We start from the raw sequence: 25,721 nt of genomic DNA, 5'->3' as shown, positions 1-25,721 counted from the left end.
CTCAATTTCTGAGTTGAAGGGTAAATTTATTCCTCGTGTAATCTGCCTTGAAGGCAAAGGTTCAGGGTCTCTCATTAGAATAAGACTCCTGAGTCGAAAACCAAGCCACGTGACTTTAAAAAAGGATATAAGAGACCATTTTCCCTCCTCCTAAACTCTCCAACTAATGGGTTTATATATTGTGACTCTCGAATTAGAAGTTCCTGTTCCTAAATTTACCAAAGTTTAAATATCATAACCAGAAAAGTGTCTTTTGATTTTACAAAAAATTGTAAAATCAAAAAGCTATGATTTTACAAAACAGAATAGCCTTAGATTTTTTTATTAGCCCAAGAAAGTGTAATCTGTGTTGTAGCAAATACCTCTTGTTGTATTCAGACAAATAACACAGAAGAAATAAAACAGGGTATACACAGAACTAGACAGCAAGCTGCTTGGTTACATACTGTAACACCCTTACGAACACCAGATTTATTTGATTAGTTACCATCAGGAATAAATACTTGAGCTAGATCACCATTGCAAAGAATGGTCATATTCTTAGTCTGCATCCTGGTAATATTCGGCATAATAAAACTTACCTTCTATTGTCTTACATACTTAAGAAGGCCTTGGGCTAAAACGTTGATGTACGTTGAGTCTGCTTACTTCAGCAATGTGATTGAGGGAAACGTCACTCTTACTTAAGATTCTGGTGAAGAGCTAGATGGTATCCAGCAGAAAACCAGCATTGTCAGTTTAAAGATTCTGTCATGGCCACGATCTAGGAGCTCCACTAAGTCCAGGTATTGATCATCGATGTGTTATCTCCAATCAAAAGGAGAGAATGATTCAGGAGATAATATTGGAGCCATTATTCCCTGTCCTTGAGCATAAAGAATGTGACCCAGCTGCAGCTGGACTCACAAGAACTCACAAGGACACATCAACTGGGCACTGAGTTATAAAGACAATAGCTAGGACAATCTTGGAAAACATATTTGAGGGAAACATTCACATAAACAGAGCATAAAATTTACTCATCTTTTTCTTTTAACATTTAGTAAATAGTCAGTTGTAAACCATACTGCATGGACTAACAATTGCTGGATTTGTTCATACTCCCCTTTGTATGTAGGGCAAGGATTACCCATAATCTCTGTACCTCTCCATCAAACTTACTGGCTAAAAGAGAGGGTGCAATTAAAAAAAAAAAACCCTAGGCAGAGTCCAATATACCACTGTGAGCTCTGCCTATCCATTGTGTCTTGACAGTAGATCAGTGGCCACAATGAAAGGCCATCTGTTCAAGTATATATCCAGTATTCACCCCCCACCCCCACCCCCAAGAACATGCCAAACAATTCTGAGCCAGGCTATAGGTCAGAATGGACACTGGTCCTGAATGACTAATGCCCAAAAAGAAAAGGAGGGAATAAGACAGAGGTCCCAGATTGGGGGAAATTCCACTGCCTCATGCAGTTTGCTTGGCTCTCCCTGTAGCTTTCATTAGAATCCTGGTTCCTTTGCTTGGCACACCCTGTAACTTTATATTAAAATCCTGACAATGCATGAAGTTATATATAAACCCTATTGCACCTGTGTAGTATAATTAAGAATGTTGCTAATGTAACTTGTATGAACTTCCTACTTGTAAACCCCTTAAAAGTAACCTTTCCCCTTACCCTCACTGAGCAGTCTTGGTGGCAGCAACCGTGTTTCCTTTCCTTATGCAATAAAATGAAGAAGCCTTTACACTCTCCCATCTCAGTCTCTTGTTTTTTGGCTGATACAAGTCACCCTAAGCAGAACCTGGGGTTTCCACCTGGGAACAAGGTTGTCTTGAATAAATGTTTCTTCATTAGATATATGCCTTTAGGGCAATTTCCAGAGACTTTAATTTTTTTTTTTAAATAATTTTCACCAACCCTGGGTGGAGCCCTTGGGTGCTGTAAACGGTTAGTATATGCAGCAGTTAACCAAAAGATTGGAGGTTTGAGTCTACCCAGAGGCACCTCAGAAGAAAGGCCTGGTGATGTACTTCTAGAAAATCAGCCATTGAAAACCCTGTGGACCACAGTTTTACTTGAATACACGTAGAGTCTCCATGAGTCTGAGTTGAGTTGACAGCAACTGGCTTATGCTCATTTGGTTGATGAGTAATTCCACAAAGCTCCTCACGCTGCCATTCCAGAAGTAGAACCAAAATAACTTGCTTTTGAAGATTTGATAAAAACACATGACTACGCTAGGGACCTGTCTGACACCTCGAAAGGGGACCTGAAACTTAAGCTTTATCAGCTTCACAATAAATTAGCATCCAATTCAGTGGGGGGTATGACAACTCAATTGCCAATACTGCATAGTGCTATATATTAAAAATCATATTTATGAGTGTCGGTGAATGGGGTGGATGGGTGAAAGTAGTTGTTTTTAATTTTTCAATTACAAGGAAAGTGCTCTCACAGAGAAGGAATCAACTTTGAGGCACTGGTAAAGTAAAACTTTTATGGATAATGAAGTGTTAACAGATGTATTCCTGATGATCAATTTTAGAAGATTTTTTAAAAATCCTACATGTAGAAATCAAGTTTGTAGATAAGATGAAACTCATCTCAGATGTGAAATACCCAAGATATCAAGGGGGAAAAAGCCAGTCACATTCAGTCAGCAAACATAAAAAGGCAGCAGGGTGAAGTGGTTCAACAAGAGTTTAGGATGAAGACTGCTTGGATTCAGATTTATTATACCACGGTGATTTTGAACAAATGATTAAATATTTCTGTGCTTTTGTTTTTTACAAAATCATAGGAAGATATTTGTTGTAATATTTAAGCTAATTAATAGGTATAAAGAGATCAGTATCAAGCCAGGAACATGTGTGCAATATGTGGGAGCTACCCTCACCATTGCCTATTCCCTGTGAAGTGCCAGTTCCTGAGGTAGAGGCTGGGTATTCATAGTGTATAAGACATGATCTCCCTTTCATTTACCTCATCTATTAATGAGGAACTGAAGCTTCCGCCGAGGCTTCCCCTGCTCCGCCACGGTTCCCCCTCACAGCCCACCAACCTAAGGCTTGTAACTGCGGTTTGGCCGGACCACACTTTGAATTTGGCACCAGAATCCCTCTCAAGCACAAACTAGGATTTTGGAGCATGTGCAGGACCTGAAGAGCTGTGTCCTCAATCTGTCCTTGGACCTGAGCAGCGCCGGAGAGGAAGACATTTTCCAGTACACCACAGTGGCGGAGCCCATTTGCAAAGTAAAAGGGACCTTCCATTGTAACAGGATTCAGCATCCGGACCTCCAGATGTGGACATGGGAAGGCTAAGGGCAGAGAGTTCTGGGTACCAAATCGAACCCCCAGATGCCACTGGAAATAAAAAGCTCCCGAACCTTCTCAGACGTGTGCATGGTCTTTCAGCTGCTAGGTCCCAGGTTGCTCCTTCTTTGAACAAACAATAAATTGCCACTTTCTGTTTCTCTTGCAACTGGTGGTGTAGTGTCTGTCTTATTTTGATTGGCTAACAAGACAGGACAAGAACCTGTGTTGGGTTACAGAACCAGGCCAATTGTGACTAGGTAGGCTATTTCAGGAAATTAAACCTGAAAAATATTATGCTACGTCCTCATTCTAGACTTCCAAATTGGCCTCAATACTTGAGATAAATTTCATTACATTCAAATGATGCAATGGTTCTATTATTTTTTTTCCACAGCAAAAGCTCTCTAAGGACTGTTCCAAAACTAAAATTTGAAGATTCTAGTTGAGAAATCCTGTGAAACCCAGGTACCCTCCCACTAATAAAGCTTTCAGCAATTCCTTTTATTGTTGTTGAGGCACCACCTTGCAATCAGTGCTCTCAGTTTCATATACTAATTCTGTCACAGTGGTGGTGGCTTCTAATTATCAGGTCTCTGAAGGAATCCAAAGCCCATGGACATTGGAGGAGTGAAATAAAAGTCGAAAAATCAAGGGAGAGACAGAGAAGCAAGAGAACTCGCTCCACCTAAACTACGGAAAAAACAGGTAAAAACTTACCACTTTCTCACCAAGCAGCTTTCTTTCCTACTCTAAAGGATCTTTGCCCTAGGATACAAAAAAAAAAAAAAAAAAAAAGTTGCCCAGGAGTCGATTCAGACTCATTGCGACCCTATAACATCAGGGCTGGGTGGGAAGGGTGTTTATAAAGATAAATTCGTTTACTTAACAACAACAAACACCAGGATAGGCTGTACTGAGCCTGATGTGAGACAGCAGTTCAGATGAAACCCCGGCCTCCTCGGGTGGTAGGGGTCCTTGAGGGGCGCCTGCTGTGCTCTGTGTTGACTTAGGCAGCAGCAGAGAGGAGACCCAAACTAAGAGTTTGAAATACTTCAGATTGTCTTTCTCGTTCTTGACATTGTCTGTGTTGACTGGGGACACAATTAATACACCATTGTCTCTGATGGAACTTGCTTATTACTATTCTGATTCCATCAAAGAAATTTACAAATGCATTAATTTCAAGAGGAAAAGGAACAGGAAATCTGATGCATGGTAAATAGCTCACTGACTCTGTTAAAGATAAAGAGAAAACTGAAACCAACAGTAAAAGATGAGTAAGATTCATGGAAACACCATAATCACATGCTTACACTATGTTCGTAAGTGGATTTCTTCCTTTAGAAATAGTCCAGACTCACTAGGCCCAATTTCTTTGTGCCCGCTCACTCCTTAAACCCTTACAAGTAGAATTCTGTCTACTACTTTACTGAAAGGCTTCCCTTTTAGAGATTCCACCAGCGCGTTAGTAAGGGAAACAACTTTGCTTACTCTGACCTCCCCCTGCCCTCCAGGAAGGTAATCTGGCCTTCTGGAAACTCCTACCCTTTATCCCCCTTGGCAAAGCACTAGCTTCATTCATCATCTAATGGTCTGATGCTCTTTCTCTTTTTGGTCAGCTCCTTCTCCTCCTCTTCTTCCTCTTCTAAATGGAAAAACAGAATACCTAGAAGTGTGTGGCTGGAAATATAGATAATTTTCTTTGAAAATTTCCTTTCTAGCTCTGCTGATCTGCTTCTCCGGTTCTTTTAATCCTTTTTTCATAGCCATTTGTTTCCTTCCACATTCTCCTCACTCTTGCTCACTCATTACAGACAAGAAATATAATAACATGTATTACTTGCTTTTAGCCTCAATGCAAGTCTACCAACAAAGTTTTATTATTGTCATTTTCTAGAAAATAGGTGTGAAGATGCGTATGTAATATGCCAACATACAACTACTAAGTTTTGCTATAAACAAATACTCCATAGCCAACACCTCATATGATCTTTTATATCATGCCCTTAATCATTCTTGCATTTATGTTATAGCCTTAATATACAAAAGGGATATGAGGAGAATATATCAGGAAGCCAAACTTCGGCCTGAGTTTCCAAAAGGCAGAGCCACACTTACCTATGGGGCCCAACACTTGGAATCTGAGTGTACAGATGCCATGAAGATTGACTTGCCGTAGAAAACAATTAAGGCTTTACAAAGTAACATTTGAGGCTAAAATGTATTACATTAGAAATTACACAGAAAGTTTAAGAACATTTGTTCCCTTCCCCATTAATGACATTGTCTCAAAGCAGAATAGATTGAAAATCCCAACATCTGCATCATCTAAACTTTTATTTCCTCTTTTTCTAGCCACTTGTTTTCTTTTTTTTTTTTATCACCTTAGCATTTCCCTTTGTCTTTCTCAACAACTTTTATAGTCCAATATACATAAAAGTTAGATGACTTTGGAATCTGCAAAACAAAGCAGAAATACTGTAGGGCAAAGGGTGAGAACAGACAGAAACTTGGAATGTTAGATGCTTTGTCAGTTTGTTAAATCTCTACGGTAATCACACTTTCTGAGTCAGGCTTAAACGAGGAATTACTTGCCTCCTATTAAAAAAAATTTTTTTATGTTTTTTTTTTAAGTTATGGTGGTCTGCCTCATACTAGAAAGTATCCCAATATCCTGCTTGCCAGCCATCCTTGTGAGCCATAATTATAAAGGGGAATGGGTCCTAAGAATGTAAAAAAAAAAATTTTAAATGGCTTTTGTAATGCTTCTGGGAAAGGTGGGAAAACACTTTGGGGGTGGTATTGCCATTTCGTTGGATCTGAGCCCTGAACAAAAGCAAAATTAGGCAGATCCTGGATTTTTATCCTCTCTTAAACTCTGTATCAGAAGCAATTATTTAAAATAACTTTAATGAAGTATGATGCATACAGCAAATTGTATATATTTAAAGTGTATAATTTTTGATGTTGTGACATATATATACACATATAAAACCATCACCACCATCAAATACTAAACCTATCCATCACCCTCAAAGTTTCTTTAAGTAAATTGTAAACTCTCTCTTCCACTCTTCCCTGACTTCCATTCCCAAATGTCATTGTGTTCCCAAAAAATATACATCAATTTGGCTAGTCCATGATTCCCAGTATTGTGTGTTGTCCTCCATTTTGTGATCTGATATGATTGTCCTAGTGTGCAAATCCTAATCTCTGCCTACGGTTAATGAGGCAGGATTAGGTTATGTTAAGGAGGATTAGGTTGTGTTTGTTATGTTAATGAGGCAGAATTAGGGTGGGATACAACACCCTTACTCAGGTCACAGCCCTGATCCTACTTAAGGGAAGTTTTCCAGGAGCGTAGCCTGCATCACCCTTTATCTTACAAGGGATAAAACTGAAGAGAAGCCAGCAGGAAGGGAGGTACCTGACTACCACCAAGAAAAAAAGAGCCGGGAGTGGAGTGCATATTTTAGACCCAGGGTCATTGCGCCTAGAACCTCCGAGACCCAGGGGAAGATTAATGCCAAGACACATGGAGATCTCTAAGGATCACTGGGCCCACAGATGTTGAAATGAGACGAGGACCTTTCACCAGAGCTGAAAGAGAATGAAAGCCTTTCCCTGAAGCTGGAACTCTGAATCCAGACTTACAGCCTCCTAAACTGTCAGAGAATAAAAATTTCTCTTTGTTAAAGTCATTCACTTGGGTATTTCTGATACAGCAGCACTGAATAACTAAGACACCAAGTAAAAGAGTAATCTGATTTCTGTAATATAGATTAGTTTGAATTTTCAAGAATTATATATATAAGTTGGAAACCCTGGTGGTGTAGTGGTTAAGTGCTACAGCTGCTAACCAAAGGGTTGGCAGTTCAAATCTGCCAGGAGCTCCTTGGAAACTCTATGGGGCAGTTCTACTCTGTCCTATAGGGTCGCTATGAGTCAGAATCGACTCAACAGCACTGGGTTGGGTATATATATAAGTGGAATTATACAAAATGTAGTAATTTTTTTTTTTTTTTACTTCTTTAGTTTGTGCTTCTTCCACTTTGCCGCATATATCATATGTTAATTACTTTTGTGCTGAGAAATATTTCACTGTGTCTTGGTTTAAGCGTTTGACTGCTAACCAAAAGATCGGCAGTTCAAATCCACCAGTTCCTCTTTGGAAATCCTGTGGTGCAGTGCAGTTAGTATTACTCAACCAAATTTTGGTAGTCATCAAAGTTGTTTTGACTGTTCTAGGTCCTTTGCATTTCCATAAGAATTTTAGTCTCAGCTTGTCAATTGCTAAAAAAAAAAAAAAATCATGCTAGGATACTGATTGGAATTGCATTGACCTCATAGATAAAATTGAGGAGGATTGACATATTATAATATAGAGTCCTCTAGCCCACAAGCACAGTAAATCTCTCCATTTATTTAGTTTTCCTTTCATTTCTATCAGCAATGTTTTATAGTTTTTAGAGTACAGGTCTTGCACAAGTTTGATCAAATTTATCCCTAAACTTGGTCGTTATTATGATGATTATATTTCATATTTTAAGCTGTAGTAAATGATATTTTTAATTTCAATTTCAGATTGTTGTTTGCAAATTTGGAGAAATACAGTAAATTTTTATGTATGAATCTTGTATTTTGCAAGCTTGCTAAACTCGCTTTTAGTTCTAATAGCTTTTCTGTGGATCCCAATTTCTGCATAGATGGTCATATCATCTATGATTAAAAGCAGTCTCACTTCTTTCTTTTCAAATGAATGCCTTTCATTACTTTTTCTTCCCGTATGTTACTAGATAGAAACTGTAGCACAGTGTTGAATAGGAGACTTCCTTGTCTTGTTCTTGACACTGGGGTAAAGCATTCAGTGTTTCACCATCAAGTATGACGTCCTATTTCAGGTTAAGGAAGTTTCCTTCTTTTCTTTTCCTGTTTAAAAAAAAAAAAAAAAAAAATTTTTTTTTTTTTTTTCCTGTTAGGCTCCACTAATTGTAGGCTGATTGCTCTATTTTTATTGATGAAGTCCTGGGATATTAATTGCCCCACAGTCTGACCCAATTGAATCTAGGCAAGGTAGTCTGAGGCCAGTTTTTAAGGTTTGTTCTGACCTCAAGAAGCTCTTCTTAGTTGTCTTTTTCTGTAACTCTCTCTGGTAAACTAGCTGGTTGATGGTTTAGTTTATGATTGTGGGTTACCAACCTCCTTTTAATTGCTTACTACCAAGATGTCCATTGTTCTTGAGAGTGGCCTTAGGTTTGAATTTTCTCACACTCTGCTTCAAATGAAGTCAGTTCTTTGGGGAGAGCTTCGGAGCTCTCTGTTCTTATGGACTGCCTCTCTCCCCGGGCAAAATCTTTCAGCTACTGCTCCAGACACTGGGCAGCAGTGGTAGCTTCTAGTCTTCCCTGCTTGCCTCTCTCTGGATGGAATTTCTACTCTACAAGTAAGCTGGAGTGAGGGCAAGTATTTTTGATCTACCATACTTAGGATAAGGTATCCACCCTATGAATAAGGGATGAATGTAGCAAGAGAACCCCTGAAACCTCAGCTATCTTCACCAAGAATTTAGCCTATGAACCTGAGTTGAATGGGTTGGGAAATGCTAGTGGCCTGCCCCTCCCAGTGATGACTATTCTCTGATTGGGAGTTGAGGGGAGAAGGAGCTTGATCTTCTGGCAACACCAGCCTTGAGGGGAGATTTTTTTCAAATTAAACTAGGGGGTGGGGTGTTTCGTCACTTGATATATGCCCTTAGGACAATACCCTGAGACTTTACTTTTTTTATATGTAATTTTCACCACTTATGTTTATTTCTGTGGAAAACAGAACGCTAGAGCTACTCAGGTTTCTATTCCAAAATTAAACAAACATAACCTACTTTTGCAGATTTTATAAAGACAAATGACCATGTGAAACATTGTTAAGCACACATCCAAGATCTTGGAAAGAGACCGTTCCTGAAACTTACTCTTCATTAGTTTAAAATAAATTAGCTTCCAACTAAGTGGGGGTATGGCTACACAATTGCAAATACTAAATGTTGTTATATATTAAGTATCACGTGTTTATCACGAATATATTAAATATCATGTGTATATCATTAAACCCCCATGTGTCTGTCAGTTTGTCATACTGTGGGGGCTTGCATGTTGCTGTGATGCTGGAAGCTATGCCCCCAGTATTCGGATACCAGCAGGGTCACCCATGAAGGACAGGTTTCGGCTGAGCTTCCAGACTAAGACAGACTAGGAAGAAGGACCCAGCAGTCTACTTCTGAAAAGCATTAGCCAGTGAAAACCTTACAAACAGCAGTGGGACACTGTCTGATATAGTGCTGGAAGATGAGCCCCCCAGGTTGGAAGGCACTCAAAAGATCACTGGGGAAAAACTGCCTCCTCAAAGTAGAGTCAACCTTAATGAAATGGATGGAGTAAAGCTTTCGGGACCTTCATTTGCTGATGTGCCACGACTCAAAATGAGAAGAAACAACTGCAAACTACATTAATAATCGGAACCTGAAATGTATGAAGTATGAGTCTAGGAAAACTGGAAAGCATCAAAAATGAAATGGAATGCATAAACATCAATATCCTAGGCATTAGTGAACTGAAATGGACTGGTATTGGCCATTTTGAATTGGACAATCATATAGTCTACTATGCTGGGAGTGACAGCTCAAAGAGGAATGGTGTTGCATCCATCATCAAAAAGAACATTTCAAGATCTATCCTGAAGCACAACGCTGTCAGTGATCGGACAATATCCATACAGCTACCAAGGAAGGCCAGTTAATACGACTATTATTCAAATTTACTCACCAAACACTAGGGCCAAAGATGAAGACATAGAAGATTTTTATCAGATGTTGCAGTCTGAAATTGATCCAACGTGCAATCAAGATGCACTGATAATTACTGGTGATTGGAATGCAAAAGTTGGAAACAAAGAAGAAGGATCAGTAGTTGGAAAATATGGCCTTGGTGATAGAAACAATGCCGGAGATTGAATGATCGAATTTTGCAAGACCAGCGACTTCTTCATTGCAAATACCTTCTTTCACCAGCGTAAGCGGTGAATATACACATGGACCTCGCCAGATGGAACACACAGAAATCAAATTGACTACATCTGTGGAAAGAGACAATGGGAAATCTCAATATCATCAGTCAGAACAAGGCCAGGGGCTGACTGTGGAACAGACCATCAATTGCTCATATGCAAGCTCAGGCTGAAACTGAAGAAAATCAGAGCAAGTCCATGAGAGCCAAAATATGACCTTGAGTATATCCCACATGAATTTAGAGACCATCTCAAAAACAGATCTGACACATTGAACAGTAGTGACTGAAGACCAGACGAGTTGTGGAATGACATCAAGGACATCATCCATGAAGAAAGCAAGAGGTCATTGAAAAGACAGGACAGAAAAAAAGACCAAGGTGGATGTCAGAGGAGACTCTGAAACTTGCTCTTGAGCGTCGAGCAGCTAAAGCAAAAGGAAGAATTGATAAAGTAAAAGAACTGAACAGAAGATTTCAAAGGGCCTCTCAAGAAGACAAAGTAGAGTGTTATAATGGCATGTGCAAATAGCTGGAGATGGAAAACCAAACGGGAAGAACACTCTGGGCGTTTCTCAAGCTGAAAGAACTGAAGAAAAAATTCAAGCCTCGAGTCGCAATAGTGAAGGATTCCATGGGGAAAATATTAAATGATGCAGGAAGCATCAAAAGAAGATGGAAGGAATACACAGAGTCATTATACCCAAAAGAATTAGTCGATATTCAACCATTTTAAGAGGTGGCATACGATCAGGAATTGATGATACTGAAGGAGGAAGTCCAAGCTGCTCTGAAGGCATTGGCGAGAAACAAGGCTCCAGGAATTGGAATATCAATTGAGATATTTCAACAAACAGATGCAGCACTGGAGGCGCTCACTCGTCTATGCCAAGAAATATGGAAGACAGCTTCCTGGCCAACTGACTGGAAGAGATCCATATTTATGCCTATTCTCAAGAAAGGTGATCCAACCAAACGTGGAAATTAGAGAACAATATCATTAATATCACATGCAAGCAAAACATTGCTGAAGATCAGTCAAAAACGGCTGCAGCAGTACATCAATAGGGAACTGCCAGAAATTCAGGCTGGTTTCAGAAGAGGACGTGGAACCAGGGATATCATTGCTGATGTCAGATGGATCCTGGCTGAAAGCAGAGAATACCAGAAGGATGTTTACCTGTCTTTTATTGACTACACAAAGGCATTCGACTGTGTGGATCATAATAAGCTATGGATAACATTGCGAAGAATGGGAATTCCAGAACACTTAATTGTGCTCATGAAGAACCTTTACATAGGTCAGGAGGCAGTTGTTCGGACAGAATAAGGGGATACTGATTGGTTTAAAGTCAGGAAACATGTGCGTCAGGGTTGTATTCTTTCGCCATACCTATTTAATCTGTATGCTGAACAAATAATCCAAGAAGCTGGACTATATGAAGAAGAACAGGGCATCAGGATTGGAGGAAGACTCATTCACAACCTGGGTTATGCAGATGACACAACCTTGCTTGCTGAAAGTGAAGAAGACTTGAAGCACTTACTAATGAAGATCAGAGACCACAGCCTCCAGTATGGATTGCACCTCCACATAAGTTGTGAAGGATTTCATTTTACTTGGATCAACAATCAACAGCCACGGAAGCAGCAGTCAAGAAATCAAAAGACTCATTGCATTGGGTAAATCTGCTGCAAAGGACCTCTTCAAAGTGTTGAAGAGCAAAGACGTCACCCTGAAGACTAAGGTGCGCCTGACCCAAGCAATGGTATTTTCAGTCGCATCATATGCATGTGAAAGCTGGACAATGAATAAGGAAGAATGGAGAAGAATTGACGCCTCTGAATTGTGGTGTTGGCGAAGAATATTGAATATACCATGGACTGCTAAAAGAATGAACAAATCTGTCTTGGAAGAAGTGCGGCCAGAATGCTCCTTAGAGGCAAGCATGGCGAGAGTGCGTCTTACATGCTTTGGATATGTTGTCAGGAGGGATCAGTCCCTGGAAAAGGACATTGTGCTTGGCAGGGTATAGGGTCAGCGGAAGAAAGGAAGACCCTCAACGAGGTGGATTGACACAGTGGCTGCAACAATAAGCTCAAGCATGAGAACGATTGTAAGGATGGCGCAGGACGGGGCAGTGTTTCGTTCTGTTGTGCATAGGGTCGCTATGAGTTGGAACGGACTCAATGGCACCTAACAACAACATATCATTAAATATCATGATATAAAGCTCACCTGAATCATGAAATACCCAAGCTTTAAGGAGAGAAAAAACAGCAGGAATATTCCTGATACTGCCTATTTAGAAAGAAAAATAATAGATGGACTTTAATATGTACTAGCATTAAATGGTTAGTTTTATAATATATTAATACAGAGATATATGTATGAAATAATGGGACCTTAACAATTGCTACACACTGGAAAAACTGGGAAGAACTACATACTAATCTTCGTAAAATCTGCCCTTTTTTCTTCTTGTATAAGAAAAACACAATGCTGGGTATCGCTGAGAAGTTATATTAAAAATAAAGCATTTTCAAAAACTATAAATAAAGACTGTAGTATGATGGATCACTTTTGTGTGGCCTTTCTAGCCATGGTCTTGTAACTCCCACCCAGGTGATTGGGCGAGACTGTGTGATATGTAATTGTGGACCACCAAGCGGATGGAGCCCTGGTTAAGAGTGGTTAAGAGCTATGGATGCTAACCAAAAGGTCAGCAGTTCAAATCCACCAGTAGCTCCTTGGGAACGCTACGAGCAGTTCTGCTCTGTCCTACAGGGTCACTATGAGTCAGAACTGACTCAATAGCAAGGGGCTTGGATTTTAAGGGAATTGGTCAGTTTTGCCATCCTGCTGGTCTTGAGGTGAGCCATCCCAGAGGTGGGAAAAAGAAGCACCCACCACCACCAAGGAAGAACAGCCAAGGTCTAGCATGTCCTTTGCACCCAGGATCCCTGTGCTGAGAAGCTCTTGGAAGCAGGAGGCCAAGAGAGAGAGAGCGAGCAGTAACACTGAAGATAGAGAGAAGCAGTGGCAGGAGAGACCTGGCAGCAGAGACCTGGCAGCAGGAGACAGCACAGAGGGCTTCTCAGCTGACAGAGAAAAAAAGCTGAGTGCTTTTGGGCAGAGACCTAGGAACAGGGAGAGGCATACCTGCTAGCATGGCTAGGAAGAGGTTGTCCTGATGCAAGAACTGTATCCTGGGCAGTCTTGAACCTGAATCGTAACCTGTTACTTCCCTAAAAAACCTCTTAACACCGAGTACTGTCTGTGAGTTCTGTGTGGCCACTGAAATGAATTATTGAACCTACCAGAGAAGTAGAGAGTGCCATGGAAGGGACATTTGATGTCAGAATTGGTAAAGATGGTGGAGAAAAGAGGCATGTCTGACCTCCACCTCATAGGAATCAGCCTTGGGCTGTTGATATTGACTCTCCTTCCCTTTTGTGAAGTTAGAAGAGGTCAGACATCTCCCCCACGTTGTTTTTACAAAGACCATAACAGATCTCTTTAAAAAATAGTATACAAAAGTACTCTGATTTAACTAATAAAAACAATCATACTAATGTTATAGAAACAAGTAATGTGATTTAGGATAAAATTTCTACTGAAGAGTTTGAATAAAATTATTTTATCTGCATTAATGTGTGTCTTAGTTACATAGTGCTGCTGTAAGAAATAACCACAAATGGGTGGCTTTTAAAGAACAGAAATTTATTTTCTCACAGTTCTAGAGGCTACAAGTCCAACTGAGGGTTTCGACCCTGTCAATTCCTTGTTCATAGCCATGGGCATTCCTTGGTTCCTTGGCTTGACACCTGTCTTCTCCAGTATGTGTTTAAATCTAATGTGCTCTTTTTATAAGTCAGAGTTAATGTGATTTAGGACACGTCCTACATTGATAAGGCCTCATTAACATAACAAAGCAACCTTTATTTCCAGACGTGATTACAAACACAGGTATAAAAACTAAACCAAACCCACTGCCATCTAGTTGAGTCAATTCCAACTCATGGCAAACCTATAGGACAGAGTAGAACTGACCCATAAGGTTTTCAAGGAGCACCTGGTGGATTTGAACTGCTGAACTTTGGGTTAGCAGCTGTAGCTCTTAACCACTATGCCTCTGGGGTTTCCAACACAGGTATAGGGGTTAGAATTCCAATATTTTGGGGGACATAACTCAATCCATAACAATGTGTAATTGTAAATGTTTGTGTGTAACTAAATTAAAAAAGAAATTGTTTTATGTAAGAATTTTTTTCATTTTTCTACATTTCAAAAAAAATTGTATGTTCATTGGGAAAAAATGAAGATTTTCGCTGTTTCTGGGTCATTTTATATTTAGTCAGATATAATATTGTTTGAGGAGCCCTGATAGTGCACTGGTTAAGCACTAACCAAAACGTCAGCAGTTTCAGCCCACTAGTGCACCCACAGGAGAAAAGACCTGGTGACCTGTCCTGTAAAGAAACCCTACAGGTCAGTTCTATTCTGTCTTATAGGGTCACTGTGAATCGGAACCTGCTTGACAGCACACAAGAACAACAACAACAATATTTCTTTAGATACAAACACAAGGGTATGCTCTTGTGCACGTCCTGGTAAACGACCAAGGGGAACTCCAGTCCCAGATGACCCACAAAACCGAGGAAACTCTACTAAGTTGATTATTCCAATGAATTCAATCAAGTTACATTACAACTATACTGCATTTACATACAGAGTCAAGCCCTAAGTTTTGTAAACAATAATATTTATAACTTTAACTTTAAAATATGTTTGACATACATGTGGATGGAATCTAGCATGCATTTAATGTAACGCTAACATGAATAATAATTTAATATAAAACTAACATAGCAAACATCCAAAAATACTGGAAATATTAATATTTATCTAACATGAAAAGTTTTAATTTATATATCAAGTGAGTTTCATGTTTTATTGTCTGTTGCACGGATCTTAGTGCTTGATATTACTCTACATATGCTAATAAATGAGGTATTAGGCACATTAAGAGTATGCAAAATTCATTATTTCTCATGCAACATATGTTTCTGCTTCGCAACAATGAGTGTGTTTCTAAATTTGTCTTCTAAGAAAGCAACAAAGGGCATTTATCAGAGCATTACATTTATATTTTGTCAGAATATTTACACATCTCTGTGTAAGGAAATTGAACGATTCCTCAAGAAAATAAATTAATATTTACGTAATAAAATTATGTAAATGTATTTTATTTTCCATTTCCCTCCAGACTGACCTTCTTTTAAGAAATTGATTGATATTGTTATGGCACACAAAACAAACTTGCTTGTCAAGAAGTGGAGCTACATCAATTATGTGTGTATATCTGAATATGGTAGTTGAGCAATTGGACAAAGAAATAAAATGCACATTTTGTAAATTTTGTATATGATAAGGATTATATTTTCCTTTTCATTTTGGACCCATTGGGTATAACCTCACATTCAGTTCTCTAATTGACCACATAAGAACAAGTGGCACTATAATCATGTGGCTCCTGATGTATCTGGTCCTATCCTGTGCAAAGCCAACCAAAACACGTCTTCAGATTGATCATGCCCTTGTATTTAGATCATGTTCTTTGTAATGGCTCTCACCCCAGTCAGTTATCAGCAGTAGTCGGAGGAACACTGAAGACACAGCATCAAAGGATAGAAAGTGAGTGCGTAAGTTTTTAAGTGTTATTTCAAGAAGAAAAATGCTCATGGAGATCTACAAAGGACCCGCCAAGAAACATTGTATGAACAACGAATGAAATTATTTCCAACTTCCTTGTTAGTACTATTTCTTTTAATTACCTCAGACCTAAGAACAAAAATACATGTTCCAAATTAAGTTTTTTACGTACTAATTTTCAAACACAAATTTTTGTGTTAACGTCAAAAGTTAAATGCAAATTTAATTTTGTAAATTTTACTTCTTGTGTAAGTTTTATTTTTATCCAATTAGTCAAACTTATTTGCCACAGTACAAGAAATATAAAAAGTGATATATTTTATGTACAGGTAGAATGAAAGGGCAACAACTAAGTGGAACACAAAAACAGAAGCTCGTAGAAGAAGAAAGAAAAAGATTTGTGAATCTCTAAATCACCATCATACCATTGCTTTTATTAGTAGATTACTTCTGTAAAACGTATGTAATTTTCTCAATTCAAAGGGGTCAATCCTTCTTTGGTCTTCCTTATTCATTCTCCAGCTCGATCTAATTAAAAAGAGACTGAAAATTCCAATTCATCACACTTCTTCCCTTGCAGACAAGGTAACACCCTGAACATGGCCTCAGAGATCCACATGCCAGGCCCAATGTGCCTCATTGAGAACATTAATGAGCAACTGATGATTAATCAGGAAGCTCTGAAGATCCTGTCTGCCATTACTCAGCCTGTAGTAGTGGTGGCTATCGTGGGCCTCTACCGCACAGGCAAATCCTACCTGATGAACAAGCTAGCTGGCAAGAAAGAGGGTAAGTGGCACCAGCAAAGCTCTGCTGATTCCCTCCTGCCTATTCACAGTGTTCAACATCAAATATGGCGATGTAAGCAGAGAAAGTATAGAGATGGGAGGAATATTGAAAACTAACTTTACTTCCATAGTTGGGACACTTGTCTTCATGCTGTTCTGATGGATAAGAGTCAGCTCACTCTCTGTTCTCACTTTGCTTTAGTTACCCCCTTTTTTTTAAAAAAAAAAGTATAAATCTTCTTTTCCTGGATAGAGTATGATAGTAATAAAGATAATTAATTCAAATAATAAGACATTTACTAATATGTTCATACAGTAATAGCAAGCTTCCACTGATTTTTTTTTAAAAAAAAAAAAGTAGGTAAGCTAAAAGGTTTCAATTCTGTATTGGATATTTCCCTATTCTTCTGGTTTTAGTTAAGAGCAATACTGGTTGTGGTTTCAGTCATCTCTCCTAGCCTTGGTTACTTTAACTCTTAGCTCAATTTAAAGAATTTGCTGCTATTAAATCTCTATCCCTAATATACCGTGGCAGGCTTCTCCCTGGGCTCCACAGTGCAGTCTCACACCAAGGGAATCTGGATGTGGTGTTTGCCTCACCCCAAGATGCCGAACCACACCCTAGTTCTGCTGGACACTGAGGGCCTGGGAGATGTAGAGAAGGTAAGGAAGGAGGATTCAATTTTGGATTAAGACCCTCATTTCTGAATGTCCTCTCCACTATTTAGTTTTTCATTATTAAAAAGCTTCCACTTAACCATAATATAAATTTTTATTCCCATTTACATGTTATGAGGCCAAGTTTAGCAATCAGAAGCAAAAAAAGTATTCATAAGCCACATTCTAGCACAAGAGCATGATGATCAGGAGATCATTACCCCTAAGCCGTGAGATAAGCCCATCAACCCGGTAGCACAAACAGTACAAATATAATCAACGACATGAGTCTTAGCCTACAGGGAACACTACTTAAGTTTTGGGGTTCTGAAGTCTTTAGAATTTCTGTTCAAATCTACACTCTGTTATTAACTCGGTTGCCTTAGCAAATTATTTGACTTCTTTGAGACTCAGCTTTCTGGTCTGCAAACGGACATAACAGGTCTGTACCAGCTTCACAGTAGTGTTCTGAATGTTTAATAGGTAGTGTAAAGTGTCAGGTACAAAATAATTGATCAGTAAAATAAAAGGAAGTAGTATCACTCTTATATAAGCCAATTTTGCTATTGAAAAGAGACAGAGAAAAAAATTAAATTGTATTTAAGACTTTGGAATGCCCACTGACCTTGAGTATTTTGCAGTTATCTGCCAGTGGTCATAAGAGGGCCTGGTGAGCTGATAAACTATGAATCATTGAAACCAAAACTACTAATGACTAATTGACAAAAATCCAAAGCCGACAGACTATGATTTATACATGGATTTGTGTTCCCTTCATAGATCATTAGCCTAAAATATCTCTAATTAAATAAGCACACTTTACCACTGCTAACCTGGTAAATTCCATGAGAATGGAACATATTCCTAGCCCAAATGTGTTCTGACCTCCAGGGAGACAATGAGAATGACTCCTGGATCTTTGCCCTGGCCATCCTCCTGAGCAGCACCTTCGTGTACAATAGCATAGGAACCATCAACCAGCAGGCCATGGACCAACTGCAGTATCCTTTTATGGTCAAGGACAACCCCAAAGCCAGAGGGGATACCTGTATTAATAAACTTGCTGCCTGATTATGAATCCAGTGCTGGGAAAGAGCCCATGTACCTGCTGCTAAACTGACATGGGTTAAGAACAAAGGCAAGATCAAAGTTTTGGAATGTGTGGAACTAATATAGGATGAGGGGCCCTATTAATTTTACCATTTTTTCCTTAGCTAGCTATTCAGCTATGTGACAGAGCTGTCAAGCCGAATCAGGGCAAAATCCTCACCTGATGCAAACCCGGTCAAGGATTCAGCTGACTTTGTGAGCTTCTTTCCAGACTTTGTGTGGACTCTGAGAGATTTCTCCCTGGACTTGGAAGCAAATGGACAATCCATCACAGCAGACGAGTACTTGGAGAATTCCCTGAAGCTAAAGCCAGGTAATAGGGACTTATGGCTAGAAAGAGCAGCACAAAACACTAGAAACTATCATTTTTGAGTGTTTGTTTATATTTAAACTTTTCTATTTCTTTTCAGCTAGCAATTCCTAAGAATCAGTGTTTGTTAAATATCTGAATTAATAGATTCAATTTTAAATTACACCACTTGGCAACTAACAACAACAGCAACTTCCCTGTTCTAAATAAAGTTTCTTTTTCTTTCACCATTCCCTCTACTGGGATCAGGTTAAGTTCCTCTCCCTCAATGGGTTTGTGAAGCTGTATTTAGCCAAAGAATAAGGAATAGAAGAGACGTCTTTTGGAAGGAAACAGTTTACATTCAAGCAAGAACTGTATACTAGCCCAGGGGTTGGCAAACTACAGCCCACAGGCAGAATGTAGGCCAAACCCAGCCTGCCAGCTGTGTTTGTAAATAAAATTTTTTTGGAATACAGTTGTGCTCACTTATTTATATATTGTCTATGGGTTGTTTTTGTGTTACAATAACCGAGTTGAGATGTTTTGAAAGAGACCATCTGGCCTGCAAAGTGCAAAAATATTTACTCTTTGGTCCTATTGCAAAAAAAGTTTACCAGCCCCTTTCTTAGGAGATGCTCTTTTTATTTTTCTTCAGACACCAACCAAAAAGATAAAAATTTTAACCTGCCCCGACTCTGTGTCCGGAAGTTCTTCCCAAAGAAGAAATGTTTTACTTTCTATCTACCGACCGAGTGGACGAAGCTTGCCCAGCTCAAGACATTGCCGGATAATGAGCTATATCCTAAATTTGTGCAACAAGTTGCAGAATTCTGTTCCTACATCTTCAGCCATTCTGAGGTCAAGACTCTTTCAGGAGGCATCCAGGTTAATGGACATCGTGAGTGCTCTTCCAATCATTCTACTCATTATTAAGTATAAGATGGGGTGAAATAACGTCCACCTTTTTTCTAGTATTAGTATCAGCTTAGGGAAAAGTAAAGTGTATTGCTATTCTGGTGTTCAATCCAGCTGGTACCAACATTTCTAATAGATCTTGTTGGTCAAATCTCTTTGGTAGGAAAATATAGGGTAGGCCAAAGCAAAGAAACTCTATCACTCAATATGGACCTAGTCAGCTGGACCTGCACTGTCCAATACAGTAGCCACTAGAGTTGTGTGACTGTTTATATTTAACTGTAAATTAAGTAAAATTAAAAATTCAGGTCACAAGGACACATTTCAAGGACTCAATAGCTACATTTTGCTAATAGGTAACATTTCGGACAGCACAGATATACATTTTCATCATCACAGAAAGTTTTTGTGGAAGAATGAATTAGGCTGAACAAAATGGAGCAATCATTTTAATTCAGATAACATCATTTTCTCCCACAAACATTGATCGAATGCTTGCTGTAGGCCAGGACTGATGATACAGACCTAAATGAGGAAAGAATAGTTCCTGTCCTAATGGTCCTTGAGGATAAAATGCATGTAACATTAGATAAACACAAGCCTGTTTCATCTAGAACAGGAATGTTCAGCTGACAGTGTGTATGCATTTCACCTGGGGAAGTTGTCAAAGGGCAGCTCTGATTCAGTAGATCTTGGGCAGGGCCGTAGATTCTGCATTTCTAGCCAGCTTCCAGGCAATGCTGATGCTTTTGGTACTGTGGGGCAAACAGTTGTTAACAGACTTGTTCAGAATTACACAGAATGGAGAGGTGTCCTCACACCACCTGCAGTGAATATCATCATTTGTTCTCTAATTGAAGGTCTGGCGAGCCTGGTACAGACCTATGTCAATGCCATCAGCAGTGGGGATCTGCCCTGCATGGAGAGCGCAGTCCTGGCCTTGGCCCAGACAGAGAACTCGGCTGCAGTGCAAAAGGCCATTGCCCACTATGACCAGCAGATGGGCCAGAAGGTGTGGCTGCCCACGGAAACCCTCCAGGAGCTTCTGGACCTGCACAGGGCCAGTGAGAGAGAAGCCGTCGAGGTCTTCATGAAGAACTCCTTCAAGGATGTGGACCAAAAATTCCAGAAGGAATTAGGGGTAACTTTTTTTCTCTCTCTTTAGTTTACACAAAATAGGATATTAGAAAGCAAAATACTACTAATAAATGAAATGAGTATTTATTTTGAGAGGATCAATTCTCAATAGACTTTAAAACATTAACCACCCAATTATAATTATAATAAGAGAACCTATTTTATTATTATGGACTCACAGCTTCAGGAATAAGCTAATAATGTTCCCGTTAATTTAACTGAACACATTTTAGTAACAACCAGAACTTCTAATCCAAATAAATGCCTTCTGATATTAGGCCAATTTCATATTATAGCCAAAACCATGGACGGTTATAATCTTAGTTACTTTGAGTAGGCTTACATTGTACCACATTTTGTCCATCTGCAATCACTGGTCCAATTTGAGAAACTGGAACTCACCTGTAAAAGTGCGGCATAAAGCTAGCACTCTCCGCTCTGAACATCATCTCCAATGGAAAGGGAATTCAGTAGAAAGTCAGAATTGGAGGAAGGAGATTGTTGCATTGGGTATTTGTACGCATTTTTTTTTTTTAGGGTCATAGACATTTTGGGGAAACCTTTCCAGAAGTTCTGAGGGCTTGTTAACATCTTTTCCCTGTTGTTCTCTTTACTCTCTATTTTTACATTAAAGACCAAGCTAGAAAAAAAGCTGGATGACTTTTGCAAAGAGAATATGCAAGCATCATCGAATCGTTGCTCAGCTTTACTTCAGGATATTTTCAGTCCTCTAGAAGAGGAAATGAAGCAGGGAGTTTATTCTAAACCTGGGGGGTATCATCTCCTCCTTGAGAAGACACAACAGCTGAAGGAGAAGTACCTGCAGCAACCCAGGAAAGGGATTCAGGTAACCAGGATTTGTCATTTCTGCAGCAGAGGTGCCTCTTTCAAACACCAGTGTGATCAAGGGTAATTACACCCAAAAGGACCTTACTCTCTGCATGGCATGCACTCTTTCCTTCAATAAACATGTACAGTGATCCTGTTAAACCAGGTATGCCCTAGGTGCTCATCAAAAGGAGTACACTCAACACATATTTGAGTTATAAATTTAATTATCAAATTGATCTCCAGGTTGTTGTTGTAAACCCCTGTTATGTTGTCATTAGGTGCCATTGAGTCAGTTTCCACTCATAGCAAACCCATCTAACACAGCAGAACAACAACTCATAGGGCTTTCATGGCTGTATTCTTTATGGAAACAGATCACCAGGTCTTTCTCCCACGGTGTTACAGGGTGGGTTTGAACTGCCAGTCTTTGAGTTAGCATGCAAAGGCTTAACTGTTGTCCCACAAGGGCTCCTTCCCTCTATTATGGCTGGTATTGATGATACTTTTATGTTGCAAGAGACACAGCCTAAGGACGGTCACTTAAGCAAAATAGTAATTCATTGGTTTAGGCTTCAAACTGACTTTAAGGAGAGCTGGATCCAAGAATACAATGTCATCATCTCTTTCTCTATTATTTCTCATCCAACTCTTCACTTCTCTTTCATTCATTCTCTCTCTGTCTCCATTCATCTAATCTTCTTTCTCCATGATGGCTTCATTGTTTAGCAAGCTCTCCCCATATGAGCCCACAGCATCAACAACTCCAAACTTGGAGCCCTTTTGAGCACTCTAAAAAGGATTGAGGCTCTCTTTTTCCTACTATCTATATCAGCCTCCTCTAAATGACTCTGATTAGGGGGGTGATCTAACTGGCCAGCCTGGAACATGTGCTCACCTGTGACAGGGAGGCTTCTCCTGGGCCAGCCCCACCAGAGCCAAGAGGAGCAGTTCCTAGAGGAAAAGATGTTGGGCTGACAACACAGGAACAAATGCTTACAGCCATTTCCTACTGCCAACTCTGTGTTCTCTGGCTCCTAAGGCTACAGAGATTCTACAGAAATACTTGCTGTCTAAGGACTCTGCGATGGATGCAATTCTACAGACAGACCGGACTCTCACAGAAAAGGAAAAGGATATTGAAGGTGAGGAGACAGTCAAGAGACCAAATAGCTTTCACAATCTCTTAAAGTTTAAATAACTTGACTGGGTAAATCTGACGTCATTAAACTAGAGCAAGAACAGCAAAGATGTTTCTTTGCGCCTGAAACCGTCTCCAGCATTATGGTTGCCGAGAAAGATAAATCATCCAAGGAATTTCATGTATGAAGTAACAATAACAAATATATGGGAAAGAAAAAGGAGGTAACACTGCAACTCTACTTGATTTTCTCTTCTTTTTCTCCTCAGTGGAACGGGTAAAAGCTGAATCTGCCCAGGCTTTAGCAGAAATGTTGCAGGACTTCCAAGTACAGCATCAGCAGATAATTGAGGAGAAAGAAAAGAGTCATCAGGAGATGGTGAAAAAATTGACTGAGAAGATGGAGAGGGAAAAGGCCCAGTTGTTGGAAGAGCAAATGAGGACCCTAGATCTTAAACTTAAGGTAATTAATTGCAGCATCTTGTGGTTCTGTTTTCTTTTCACTCTCCCGGATCAGGAGTCCTGGTGGCACAGTGGTTAAGAGCTATGACTACTAACCAAAAGGTCAGTAGGTTGAATCCATAAGCCTTTCCTTGGAAACCCTGTGGGGAAGTTCTACTCTTGTCCTATAGGGTTGCTGTGAGTTGAAATCAACTTGATGGCAATGGGTTTTTCTCCCTGATTACAATTTATTGTGGCAGTGAGAACACAAATCCCAGAAGGACCTTGTTTATTCGCTTATAATTTTTTATCTCTGGCTGTCTGACTCACCTGGCCCCTGCCTATGTCTGGTTATTAAGTTTTTTATTTTCATTTATGTTAAAATCTGATCCTTTACCTGCATACAAAAGAAAAAAAAAACTGGTTGCTGTCTAGCCAACTCCAACTCATAGTGACCCTATAGGACAGAATAGAACTGCCCCATAGGTTTCCAAAAAGCAGCTGGTGGATTCGAACTGCTGACCTATTGGTTAGCAGCCAAACACTTAACCACTATGCCAGCAGGGCCCCTTTATCAGTAAATGGTAGCTATTACCTACTAGCATTGTAGGCATTGTAAAAGTTTTTTATATGCATTTTATATGAAGCAAGAGCTACTATATCCTTATTCCATTGGAAAAGAAAAACACAGGTTCAGAGAGATTAAATAACTTTCACTGGGTCATATAGTTTACTAAGATATCTGATGTATTTTCATCCCTTAGTAAAGTCTGCAGCGTTTGTTTTTGTTTTTTCCTAATGTCACACCAGGTATGGCTTTAGCTCTAAGAAAACCTTTATGAGCAGAAGAGTTCCTCAACCCTCTGACCCCTTTGACCACACCTGTGTGACTATCTGCCTATCCTAACTATTTTCTCTGCCATGCTCCAAGTTTGCGTTGAGCCTGGAATTCTCTGCAGAAATCCAGTATGGCCAATCTGTGATGCTGATTTCATTGCCAGTCTTCTGCTATCCATGCCAAGCTGTGGATGCATAGATAAAATTCCCTGATCCAAGGTTCTGACACCACATCAGATTTTGAGAATGCTTGTGTGTGTATATCATATGTGTGTGGGTGAGTGCATAAAAGAGTCTGTAATTCGTAGATAAGATTTGAATCCAAACATATGATTAAGATTGCCCATAAAGACTGTGTACAATTAGTAGGAAAGATTAAGACTGGTATTTTAGGTTCAACAATATCTCAGGAGATATGAGCTGAAAATCCTTCTTCAACTAAAGAAGACCAAGGAAAAGTAATCACAGAGGTAGGATGCCCAAGGGAAAGTATAATGAATGTTAGAGGTGGAAAAAATTTCAGGAAGAAATGAAATACTAAAAAATGAACAAATGTGGAAACTAGATAGAAGGTAGAGATCTTACTTAATGCTACACTTATATTAAGTCTCCATTCATCTTTCTTTAGGAACAGGCCCAACTCCTCAAAGAAGGATTCCAAGAAGACATGAGAGAGTATCAAGATAAGATATACGATCTCCAGAAGAAGAGAAACTCACAAGAAAAATGTATCATAAGTTAGAAATCTAAAGAATAGACCTCTCCTGTCACTCTTATCAAGGCATAACTTAAGCAGCTTTAGAATTTAGAACAAATATTATTACATTTGATAATAATTAGGTCTTGCATTTTCATAACACCAAAAATTTACAAAGATAGCCTATGATTGAATTTGTGTTCATTTCCTAAAGAGATTTTAAATTGTGTAACAAGTATGCATTTCACCTTTATACCAACATAGGAGGTGTCATGAGTTGGTACCATTCAGGGGAAGTTTATTCTTCCAAAGGATCAACAGTTGACAAATGGATACTAATCAAAGTCTTAGGTACAAGTCTCAAGATACAGTTGGGCATCAATTTGTCCAAGCATACAATAGATCCCAATGGCACAAGAAACCATCCTAGCTTCTTAATGAAGACAAGGTACAGTTCTCCATTGGTTGAAGATTGCAGTCAGGGAGCAATAATGTGATTTCTGGGCATTGGCAATACCCAGTCATCACTGATGGCTTCCAAATTAAAGCAAACAGCATTATAGAGAGATCTAGAATCTCTATATAATCTCCACGGGAAATGAGAGAAACCATTACTTGGAGTAGGAGTTAGGTCATGTACAAATATACTAAAGAAGGAAACCATCCCTTCTTGCTCCATTCACCCAGATTATAAATTGTGACATTTTAGAACTTCAGACAATTGACACTGGACTAAATAGAGTAACATGATGACAACTACGTATCGTGCATTTATTCCAATGTATGTAAAATTCACT

The 25,721-nt window shown here is 39.3% G+C and overlaps 2 protein-coding genes across 5 annotated transcripts in view; both read left to right on the top strand.

Annotated features, from left to right (window-relative positions):
• Window positions 1-25,721, top strand: part of LOC126071562 (guanylate-binding protein 1-like) — a 103,054-nt gene that overhangs the window by 18,713 nt on the left and 58,620 nt on the right. The gene's annotated exons all lie outside the window — the stretch shown is intronic.
• The window catches only part of LOC126071559 (guanylate-binding protein 1-like), an 81,928-nt gene that overhangs the window by 41,434 nt on the left and 14,773 nt on the right, over window positions 1-25,721 (top strand). The window contains exons 1-7 of one of the 4 annotated variants that reach the window (XM_049875753.1): window positions 16,651-16,870; window positions 17,405-17,532; window positions 18,418-18,527; window positions 18,753-18,949; window positions 19,584-19,826; window positions 20,704-20,984; window positions 21,615-21,827. The exons of the other annotated variants lie outside the window; for them this stretch is intronic. Of the exons in view, the coding sequence (XP_049731710.1) occupies window positions 16,681-16,870; window positions 17,405-17,532; window positions 18,418-18,527; window positions 18,753-18,949; window positions 19,584-19,826; window positions 20,704-20,984; window positions 21,615-21,827 (1,362 nt within the window). The 5' untranslated portion in view covers window positions 16,651-16,680. Of the gene's footprint in view, window positions 1-16,650; window positions 16,871-17,404; window positions 17,533-18,417; window positions 18,528-18,752; window positions 18,950-19,583; window positions 19,827-20,703; window positions 20,985-21,614; window positions 21,828-25,721 lie in introns of those variants that run through there. 4 annotated transcript variants of the gene reach the window in all.

Source organism: Elephas maximus, chromosome 3 (genome assembly GCF_024166365.1).
Source record: "Elephas maximus indicus isolate mEleMax1 chromosome 3, mEleMax1 primary haplotype, whole genome shotgun sequence".
Classification (NCBI taxonomy): Eukaryota; Metazoa; Chordata; class Mammalia; order Proboscidea; family Elephantidae; genus Elephas; species Elephas maximus.
Note: the sequence above shows the minus strand (reverse complement) of the source record. Positions and strands in the feature narration are given on the sequence as shown.